Here is a 12,029-nt window from a genome sequence, read left to right on the forward strand (position 1 = left end):
CTTGGCCATTCTAACACCTGGATATGTTTATTTTTGAACCATTCCATTGTAGATTTTGCTTTATGTTTTGGATCATTGTCTTGTTGGAAGACAAATCTCCGTCCCAGTCTCAGGTCTTTTGCAGACTCCATCAGGTTTTCTTCCAGAATGGTCCTGTATTTGGCTCCATCCATCTCCCCATCAATTTTAACCATCTTCCCTGTCCCTGCTGAAGAAAAGCAGGCCCAAATCATGATGCTGCCACCACCATGTTTGACAGTGGGGATGGTGTTTTCAGCTGTGTTGCTTTTACGCCAAACATAACGTTTTGCATTGTTGCCAAAAAGTTCAATTTTGGTTTCATCTGACCAGAGCACCTTCTTCCACATGTTTGGTGTGTCTCCCAGGTGGCTTGTGGCAAACTTTAAACAACACTTTTTATGGATATCTTTAAGAAATGGCTTTCTTCTTGCCACTCTTCCATAAAGGCCAGATTTGTGCAATATACGACTGATTGTTGTCCTATGGACAGAGTCTCCCACCTCGGCTGTAGATCTCTGCAGTTCATCCAGAGTGATCATGGGCCTCTTGGCTGCATCTCTGATCAGTCTTCTCCTTGTATGAGCTGAAAGTTTAGAGGGACGGCCAGGTCTTGGTAGATTTGCAGTGGTCTGATACTCCTTCCATTTCAATATTATCACTTGCACAGTGCTCCTTGGGATGTTTAAAGCTTGGGAAATCTTTTTGTATCCAAATCCGGCTTTAAACTTCTTCACAACAGTATCTCGGACCTGCCTGGTGTGTTCCTTGTTCTTCATGATGCTCTCTGCGCTTTTAACGGACCTCTGAGACTATCACAGTGCAGGTGCATTTATACGGAGACTTGATTACACACAGGTGGATTGTATTTATCATCATTAGTCATTTAGGTCAACATTGGATCATTCAGAGATCCTCACTGAACTTCTGGAGAGAGTTTGCTGCACTGAAAGTAAAGGGGCTGAATAATTTTGCACGCCCAATTTTTCAGTTTTTGATTTGTTAAAACAGTTTGAAATATCCAATAAATGTCGTTCCACTTCATGATTGTGTCCCACTTGTTGATTCTTCACAAAAAAAATACAGTTTTATATCTTTATGTTTGAAGCCTGAAATGTGGCAAAAGGTTGCAAAGTTCAAGGGGCCGAATACTTTCGCAAGGCACTGTATATTTTTTAACCATTTTAACTCAAAGGTGAGATTCATATGATATTTTGAGTACAAGATCAAGCTGATAAATCAATTTTTTCACAGCCTTATTTTTCATATTTACCTATGGCGCCAATAATTCAGGAGGACGCTAAGTATTTGGACAAATAAAACTATTCATTGCCTATGGAAGGTATTCAGACCTCTTGACTTCTTCCACATTTTGTTAGATTACAGCCTTATTCTAAAATTGATTTAATCAATCGACAAACAATACCCCATAATGACAATGCAAAAACCCTGTTTGTAGAAAGTTACTAATTTATAAAAAATAAAACAAAATAAAAAAACCTTTGGCAGCGATTATAGCCTCGAGACTTCTTGGGTATGACACTACAAGCTTGGCACAACTGTATTTGGGGAGTTCCTCCCATTCTTCTCTGCAGATCCTCTCAATCTCTGTCAGGTTGGATGAGGAGCGTTGCTGCACAGCTATTTTCATGGTTCTCCAGAGATGTTCGATTGGGATCAAGTCCGGGTTCTAGCTGGGCCACTCAAAGATATTCAGACTTGTCCCGAAGCCACTCCTGCATTGTCTTGGCTGTGTGCTTAGGGGTCATTATCCTGTTGGAAGGTGAACTTTCACCCCAGACTGTGGTCCTGAGCGCTCTGGAGCATGTTTTCCGCAAGGATCTCTCTGTAATTTGCGCCGTTCATCTTTGCCTCGATCCTGACCAGTCTTCCAGTCCCTGCCGCTGAAAAACACCCCCACAGCATGATGCTGCCAGCACCATGCTTCATCGTAGGGATGGTGACAGGTTTCCTCCAGAAGTGACGCTTGGCATTCAAGCTAGAGGTCAATCTTGGTTTCATCAGACCAGAGAATCTTGTTTCTTTAGGTGCCTTATGGCAATCACCAAGCAGGCTGTCATGTAACTTACTGCGGACTGGCATCCGTCTGGCCACTCTACCATAAAGGTCTAGTTGGTAGAGTGCTGCAGAGATAGAACCTTCAAGATGGAAAACTCCCATCTCTACAGAGGAACTCTGGAGCCCTGTCAGAGTGACCATTGGGTTCTTGGTCACCTCCCTGACCAAGGCCCTTCTCCCCCGATTGCTCAGTTTGGCCTGCCAGCCTGCTCAAGGAAGACTCTTGGTGGTTCCAAACGTCTTCCATTTAAGAATGATGGAGGCCACTGTGTTCTTGGGGACCATCAATGCTACAGAAATGTTTTGGTACCCTTGCCCAGATCAGTGCCTCGACACAGTCTTGTCTCGGAGCTCTACAGACAATTCTTTCGACTTCGAGGCTTTGTTTTTTGCTCCGATATGCACAGTCAACTGTGGGACCTTATATAGACAGGTGTATGCCTTTCCAAATCATGTCCAACTAATATATTTTACAGGTGGACTACAATTTGTAAAAACATCAAGAATGATTAATATAAACAAGATGCATCCTGAACTAAATTTCGAGTCTCATAGGAAAGGGTCTGAATACTTTTGTAAATAAAGTATAATTTTTTTATCGTTAATACATTTGCAAAAATGTCAAAAAACCTGTTGAAGCTTTGTCATTATGGGGTATAGTGTGTAGATTGATGAGGAAACATGTTAATTTAACCCATTTTAGAACAGGGCTAGAACGTAACAAGTTGAAAAAGTCAAGGAGTCTGAATACTTTCCGAAGGCACTGTTTGTGTGTTTTAAGAAGTCAAAAGTTTTGTATTTGATCCCAAATAACTAGCACAATGATTACATCAAGCTGGTGACTCTACAATCTTGTGGGATGCATTTACAGATTGTATTTCAGATTATGTTGTGGCCAATAGAAATGACTGTTAAATCGTGTATTTTGTCATTTTGGAGTCATTTATATTGTAAATAAGAATATGTTTCTGAACATTTCTACATTAAAATGTGGATGCTACCATGATTACATATAATCTTGAATGATGAGTGAGAAAGTTAGAGGCACAAAGATCATACTGCCCCAAGACATCTTAACATCTCATGATTACCAATAACATGGGAGTGTATTATATTTATGGCTCTGACTTTCTCACTCCTCATTATTCACAATTCATTCATGATTATCATGCGAGCATCCACAATATACAGTTGGGAGAACAAGTATTTGATAAACACTGCTGATTTTGCGGGTTCCTACTTACAAAGCATGTAGAGGTCTGTATTTTTTTTTATCATAGGTACACTTCAACTGTGAGAGACAAACTAAAAATCCAGAAAATCACGTTGTATGATTTGTAAGTAATTAATTTGCATTTTATTGCAGGACATAAGTATTTGATACATCAGAAAAGCAGAACTTAATATTTGGTATAGAAAGCTAAGTTCGCAATTACAGAGATTATACGTTCCCTGTAGTTCTTGACAAGGTTTGCACACACTGCAGCAGGGATTTTTTGCCCACTCCTCCATACAGAGCTTCTCCAGATCCTTCAGGTTGCGGTGCGGTCGCTGGGCAATACGGACTTTCAGCTCCCTCCAAAGATTCTCTATTGGGTTCAGGTCTGGAGACTGGCTAGGCCACTCCAGGACCTTGAGATGCTCTCTTACAGAGCCACTCCTTAGTTGCCCTGGCTGTGTGTTTCGGGTCGCTGTCATGCTGGAAGACCCAGCCATGACCCATCTTCAATGCTCTTACTGAGGGAAGGAGGTTGTTGGCCAAGATCCTGCGATACATGGCCCCATCCATCCTCCCCTCAATAAGGTGCAGTCGTCCTGTTCCCTTTGCAGAAAAGTTTCCCCAAAGAATGATGTTTCCACCTCCATGCTTCACGGTTGGGATGGTGTTCTTGGGGTTGTACTCATCCTTCTTCCTCCAAACACAGCGAGTGGAGTTTAGACCAAAAAGCTCTATTTTTGTCTCATCAGACCACATGACCTTCTCCCATTCCTCCTCTGGATCATCCAGATGGTCATTGGCAAACTTCAGACGGGCCTGGACATGCGCTGGCTTGAGCAGGGGGACCTTACGTGTGCTGCAGGATTTTATTCCATGATGGCGTAGTGTGTTACTAATGGTTTTCTTTGATACTGTGGTCCCAGTTCTCTTCAGGTTATTGACCAGGTCCTGCTGTGTAGTTCTGGGCTGATCCCTCACCTTCCTCATGATCATTGATGCCCCACGAGGTGAGATCTTGCATGGAGCCCTAGACCGAGGGTGATTGACCTTCATCTTGAACTTCTTCCATTTTCTAATAATTGCGCCAACAGATGTTGCTTTCTCACCAAGCTGCTTCCCTATTGTCCTGTATCCCATCCCAGCCTTGTGCAGGTCTACAATTTTATCCCTGATGTCCTTACACAGCTCTCTGGTCTTGGCCATTGTGAAGAGGTTGGAGTCTGTTTGATTGAGTGTGTGGACAGGTGTCTTTTAGACAGATAACGAGTTCAAACAGGTACAGTTAATACAGGTAATGAGTGGAGAACAGGAGGACTTCTTAAAGAAAAACTAACAGGTCTGTGAGAGCCGGAATTCTTACTGGTTGGTAGGTGATCAAATACTTATGTCATGCAATAATATGCTAATTATTTACTTAAAAATCATACAATGTGATTTTCTGGATTTTTGTTTTAGATTCGGTCTCACAGTTGAAGTGTACCCGTGATAAAAATTAGACCTCTACATGCTTTGTAAGTAGGGAAACCTACAAAATCGGCTGTGTGTCAAATACTTGTTCTCCCCACTGTAGGAAGTGCTCAGAAACATATTCTATACTTATTTACAATAACAGTGTCTCCAAAATGACAATATATTATTTACCATTCATTTATATTGCTCCCAAGTGGTGCAGTGGTCTAGGACACTGCATCTCAGTGCAAGAGGCTTCACTGCAGTACCTGGTTCGAATCCAGGGTGTATCACATCTGGCCGTCATTGAGAGTCCCACAGGGCGGCGCACAATTGGCCCAGGTTAATCTGGGTTAGGCCCAGATAAAAATAATTTGCTCTTAACTGATTTGCCTAGTTAAATAAAAATATTTGCATCCAACAAGCTTGATGTGCCTACAGAGGAGTATTTTTCTGTAATAAAGCCCTTTTGTGGCTGGGCCTGGCTCCCCTATAGGGGTCACCCATGGCTGCACCCCTACCCAGTCATGTGAAATCCATAGATTAGGGCCAAATTAATTTATTTCAATTGATTTACTTTTTTTTGGGGGGGGGGGTAGATAGTGCTTTCATTTCTAAAACGGTAAAACAGATATGTATGAAAATACCCTCAAATAAAAAGGTGACATTATGTACTGTTGCCTCATATGGAACATTCAATCTGAAATCCAAAATGCTGGAGTATAGAGCCAAATTAAAAGTTAACTTCACTGTCCGAAAAAATTTGTAGGGTATTTAATGGACATTGACTTTCCTTTTTTTGGTAAGAGAGGAATGCTGGTTAAGACAGGAGGTGGAGGGGAGTGGACAGCAGTTAGACCAACGTGACAAAGTCCAGCCAAAAATCACAAGAACCTCAGAAGGAAAATAGTAGCAACTGCAGTCCCTTTAGTACTTGGCAAGATGGCGCCGACAGAGATGGACACCTAGCTTCGAGTCCTTAGGAAATTATGCAGTAGTGTTTATGTATTATTTCCTAAATTTTTAGCCCAGAAAATCTTACGTGTTATTACATACAGCCAGGATGAACTATTGCATATAAGAGCGACGTCAACTTACCAACTTTACGCCCAGGAATACGACTTTCCCGGAGCGGATCCTTTGTTCGGACCTCCACTCTGGAAATTGGATCTAATCCCAGTTGGCGACCCAAAACAACATCGCCGCAGAAGTAGACGGAGCAGCCTCCTGGTCAGACTTCGAAAGCGTGCACACCACCCAACGCTTCCGCATATTACTCGCCAATGTCTAGACTCCAGGCAACAAGGTGGACGAAATTAGGACAAGGGTTGCCTTCCAGAGAGACAGAGATTGTAGCATTCGCCGTTTCATGGAAACATGGCTCTCTTTGAATGTTGTTGGAGTCAGTACAGCCACCGGGTTTCTTCCATGCGTCACACCAACAGAAATAAACATCTCTCTGGTAAGAAGAAGGGCGGGGGTGTGTGCTTCATGATTAACGACTCATGGTGTAATCATAAACTGCCTTCATTTTGCTGGACCCCAGGAAGAGTAGCTGCTGCTTTGGCAGAAGCTAATGGGGATCCATGGTAAATACAAATAACATACAGGAACTAAAGAATCCCTGTCCACCACACCTATAATTCCTTACAAATCAAATGCCGACCATATTATCGCCAAAGAGAATTATTATCAGTTATAATCCCAGCTGTGCATATCACCCACTCAAGCAGATACCACAACGGCCCTCAAGGAACTTCACTGGAAAACATATATCCTGAGGATGCATTTATTGTAGCTTGGGATTTTAACAAAGCAAACTTGAGAACAAGGCTACCTAAATTCTACCAACATAATGATTGCAGCACTCGTGTGGGCAGTACACTGGACCACTACTACCCTAACTTCCGCAATGCATACAAGGCCCTCCCCCGCTCTCCCTTCGGCAAATCCAACCACGACCCCATTTTGCTCCTGCCGTCCTATAGGCAGAAACTCAAACAGGATGAGTGACTGACTATAACCATTCAACGCAAACCACAGCATTTAACCATGGAAAGATGGCTGGGAATATGGCCAAATATCAACAGTGTAGTTATTCCCTCCGCAAAGCAATCAAACAAGTGCCACCGACACAGCCGGCTACCAAGGACTGCGGGCCTCCCCTCTCCTTCTCCGTGGCCGATGTGAGTAAGACATTTAAACGTGTTAACCCTGACAAGGCTGCCGGCCCATACGGCATCCCTAGCCACGTCCTCAGAGTATGCACAGACCAGCTGGCTGGTGTGTTTATGGACATATTCAATCCCTCCTTATCCAAGTCTGCTGTCCCCACATGCTTCAAGATGGCCACCATTGTTCCTGTACCCAAGAAGGCAAAGGTAACTGAACTAAATGACTATCGCTTTGAGAGGCTAGTCAAGAATCATATCACCTTCAATTTACCGGCCACCCTAGACCCACTTCAATTTGCTTACTGCCCCAATAGGTCCACAGACGATGCAATCGCCATACCACAGCCCTATCCCATTTGATAAGAGGAATACTCATGTTAGAATGCTGTTAATTGACTACAACTCAGCATTTAACGCCATAGTACCCTCCAAGCTCATCATTAAGCTTGAGGCCCTGGGTCTCAACCCCGCCCTGTGCAATTGGGTCCTTGACTTTCTGATGGGCAGCCCCCAGGTGGTTAAGGTAGGAAACAATATCTCCACTTCGCTGATCCTCAACACCGGAACCCCACAAGGGTGCGTGTTCAGGCCCAAGTGTACTTACTCCCTGTTCACCAAATACTGCGTGGCCATGCACGCCTTCAACTCAACCATCAAGTTTGCAGACGACACTACAGTAGTGGGCTTGACTACCATCAACAACGAGACAGCCTATAGGGAGGAGGTGAGGGCACACGGAGTGCGGTGTCAGGAAAACATCCTCTCACTCAACGGCAACAAAACAAAGGAGATGGCAGAGGAAGCACCTCACGATCCACAGTTCCTCAGCGTACACATTACAGACAAACAAATGGTCCACACAAACTGTGTGTTGAAGAAGGTGCAACAGCGCCTCTTCAACCTCAGAACACTGAAGAAATTTGGCTTGTCATCTAAAAACACAAAACTTTGACAGACGCACAATTGAGAACATCCTGTCGGGCTGTAGCACAGCCTGGTACGGCAACTGCACCTCCCTCAACTGCAAGGCTCTCCAGAGGGTGGTGCGGTCTGCACAACGCATCAGGAGGGGCAAACTACCTGCCTTCCAGGACACCTACAGCACCCGATGTCATAGGAAGGCCAAAAAGATCATCAAGGACAACAGCCACCCGAGCCACTCCCTGTTCACCCCGCTACCATCCAGAAGGCGAGGTCAGTACAGGTGCATCAAAGCTGGGACCGAGAGTCTGAAAAACAGCTTCCATCTCAAGGGCATCAGACTGTTAAACAGCCATCACTAACTCAGAGGCTGCTGCCTACATACAGACTCAAATCATTGGCCACTTTAATAAATTGATCACTAGTCATTTTAAATAATGGCACTTTAACAATGCATCTTACATTGCTCATCTGTATATGAGTATATACAGTATCTTATACCATCTATTACATCTTGCCTACGGCGCTCAGCCATCACTCATCCATATATTTATATGTACATATTCTTATTTCATCCCTTTAGATGTGTGTATTAGGTAGTTGTTGTGGAATTGTTAAGATGACTTGTTAGATATTAATGCACTGTCGGAACTAGAAGCACAAGCATTTTGCTACACTCATTAACATCTGCTAACCATGTGTATGTGAACAATAACATTTTATTTGATTTTCAGAATTTGAGCAAGGGCCAATCTTGTGATTTTTGGCTGCCCATCGTGTCATGTTGGTTAAAGTGCTGTCTTGTCTACTACCCTCCTAAGATTGGAGACCCCGTCTGGCTCACCTCCTACCAAACTCACCTGTGCCGTTGAGAGTACTGTTCTTATTGGTGTAGAGTCTGATCATCTGACCAATGGTCCTCACATTATCCCTCAACATGATGCCCTGGGCCTGCACCATGAAGAAGTAGGTGTTGGCTGGAGAGAGGGATTGAGACAGGGAGAGCAGGAGGGGAGGGTGAGGAAAAGGAGGGAGAGAGACATAGGAAAGAGAGGGACAAAAGGAAAGAGAGTGCAATCACTTTAGTCTGACTGGTTCAATTACACCCCCCTCATGTACCAGTCCACAACAGTAAATTTGCTGACTGCTCATGTCGTCAGCGTAAAAGCTTTCCCTCCCCCAGTCTCTTGGCCATAAAGGAACAACCTCAGCTGACACCCAATGCAACGGTTTAACTCCGTCCCAGCAGCTAACAGTGATGAGACACAGGGCGGCGAGATAAGCGGCAGGAAATCCCGGTCTCTGGCTACGTCCTAAATAGAGACCTATTCCACCTCACCCTATAGGCCCCAGTCAAAAGTAGTGTGTCTATTCAGGACGCAGTCTCAGTCTCACTCCCAGCCTAGAGGATGCTAGGGGCTCTGATTAATTTAACATTTACCACTACTGCAGCAAAACAGCCAGGGCACACACACACACACACACTTCATCAGCTAAGGTTACACACCTCATCAGTTTACACACTCACGCATCTCATCAACTCACACACCCATCTCATCAATGACGAACACAGGCACCAATTACACAAACACACACCACACACTCCCAGCCCCGCACACCATCTGATCTATCAACCATTACAGAGGACCGGTCAAGCACTAAGAGTCCATTACACTGAAACACCAACTAATAGGTCTGGGCGGTATACCGTATTTTCCAATATACCAGTACTGGTGCACGGACCGGTATGAGTTTTTACTTTACCTTCTATAAGGTATTTCAATGTTTGCTTTGTTAAATGTGATGTGCAACTCCCGGCGTGTATAATACCATTTTTTACCCCATTTTCTACTGAGTCATATCTCTCCCGATCCTCCTGCATGCTGCTAACCATACCAAGCCCTGACACTCAAGGAGATAGTAGTTGCTCGACCACTTGCCGTTCACTCTGAATGGTCAGATGGATGCAACAATGTTGGTGACATGCTGCTTCCACAAGTCTTATATAATTACACTATTCGTTTGTATAACTACTGTCTGCTAGTTGTTTTTTTCTTAGCAATGTGTTGCTAAAATAACTTAGCCCGCTAATGCTAATCGCTAGTTAGTACATTTAGCAAGCTAGCTAGCCAGCTAGGAGTCAGAGTAGCCATAACAAGCTAGGTAATACTGCCTGGTACCATTGCCCAGATAAGATACCGTTGCACAAACATGCTTATCAGAGAGGAATTGGCTAAGCATAATTATGTTGTCTAGCTAGCGAGCCAACAAAACTTGTGATCTAATATCTAATTAGGGTCCCCTGGAAACACTGACCAACACTTTGGTTCCTACTCTGTCAATAATTCCTCCCTGGCTTATTAATTAATTGTCATGTCAAACAACAATGTATTCTAGGTCCTGCCTACTATATAATTAGAATTGTTATATTTCCAAGATTCCAAAAGTTCACAAATTAAACTAGGACTAGATTTTGTCCATATCATGATGACACGTGGCACAGTGTGGAAATAAGAAAATGATTTTTGTTGGGAGTATAAATGGAGAAAGCCCCCATTGAAATCACATAATTTGTGTGTTGCCACCCTTGGGTCATGAACTACTCAAAGCATATTTAGAAATTGTATTATTTAACAATAGTGTCATACTGTCAAAAATGTGTAAAAAAATAATAAATTGTGATATGATATTTTGTCCACATTGTCCAGCTCTACCAACTAATACATTCACAGAAGCCTAGTTTTGAGAAGCCTTCTGAGGCTAAATAACCAGATTTCAACCAACATATCTGACTAACCTGTATCCCAGCAACAGCATAAAGCAAATATCCCCTTGTTACTGTTATTAGAGACTGAATCAGATTTAAGAAGAGAGTATTACAATAAATGAAATCATTAGATTGGACAGGTAGGCCAATCTCAGAGTCTGAATCACCTAACATTTGCATATCAGGGTCAGTGCTGTGCCCTTTCACCACAACTTGGGTGGTACCACACTTACAGTGCCTTGCGAAAGTATTCGGCCCCCTTGAACTTTGCGACCTTTTGCCACATTTCAGGCTTCAAACATAAAGATATAAAACTGTATTTTTTTGTGAAGAATCAACAACAAGTGGGACACAATCATGAAGTGGAACGACATTTATTGGATATTTCAAACTTTTTTATACATGCTCATGTATAAAATGCTCGGCAGGCCATTATTTTGGTTATAGTGGCTATAACCCCCATAGGATGACAATCCCCCCATCCACAGGGCACAAGTGGTCAATGAACGGTTTGATGAGCATAAAAACGATGTAAACCATATGCAATGGCCGTCTCAGTCCCCAGATATCAACCCAATTAAACTTATGGGAGAATCTGGAGCCGTCAACAAAAACACCAAATGATGGAATTTCTTGTGGAAGAATGGTGTCGGATCCCTCCAATAGAGATCCAGACATGTAGAATCTATGCCATGGTGCATTGAAGCAGTTCTCGCCCGTGGTGGCCCGATACCCTATTCAGACATAACGTTGGTGTTTCCTTTATTTTGGTAGTTCTGTACCTGCCCGCGCCGAGAAGACCTGCTCTGGCTGCTCAGCTCCCCCTGTTGACCACCTGAACCTCTGCTCAAGCCTTGTGCTTGACCGTCTCGCCATCTGTTGGAGGAACGCACTACTCAAAACTTCTTAAGTTCAAACCTATACTCATGTCGTTCATACTTTAATTGATGTTTGTTTTGCTTTTCAAGCACTTTGAAATGTGTTTATTTGTACAGTGGGTATCATAAGTATTCACCCCCTGGATTTTTTCCACATTTTGTTGTATTACAAAGTCGGATTGAAATAAGATAGATTGTCATTTTGTCGTTGGTCTACACAAAATGCTCCATAATGTCAAAGTGAAATGAAAAGCCTACAAATGTTTACTAATAAATAAACCTTTTATAAAGTAGTTGTTGCATAACTCTATGCACGAGGACTGCTTTGAACAACTTCAACAAACAAACATCTTTACTGGAAGAACTGTGCAGATGCAAAGTCTGGTAACAGAATTATGGTCAAATAATCACATTTTCCAAAAAATATCAGCTCCGAATTAAGATTCAACGATATCTGCAGAAAGAATGTGGTGTCAGCTATGACGTGACACCTTGAGTTAAAGAAAATATATAGAGATATTCTG

General features: G+C 43.0%; 1 protein-coding gene across 1 annotated transcript in view; it reads right to left on the bottom strand.

Annotated features, from left to right (window-relative positions):
• The window catches only part of LOC110521745 (beta-1,4-galactosyltransferase 6), a 50,373-nt gene that overhangs the window by 22,036 nt on the left and 16,308 nt on the right, over nucleotides 1-12,029 (bottom strand). Inside the window, exon 2 of the mRNA XM_021599576.2 lies at nucleotides 8,721-8,837. Coding sequence (XP_021455251.1) covers nucleotides 8,721-8,837 — 117 coding nt within the window. The remainder of the gene's footprint in view (nucleotides 1-8,720; nucleotides 8,838-12,029) is intronic.

The sequence above is a fragment of the Oncorhynchus mykiss genome, chromosome 30 (genome assembly GCF_013265735.2).
Source record: "Oncorhynchus mykiss isolate Arlee chromosome 30, USDA_OmykA_1.1, whole genome shotgun sequence".
NCBI lineage: Eukaryota > Metazoa > Chordata > Actinopteri > Salmoniformes > Salmonidae > Oncorhynchus > Oncorhynchus mykiss.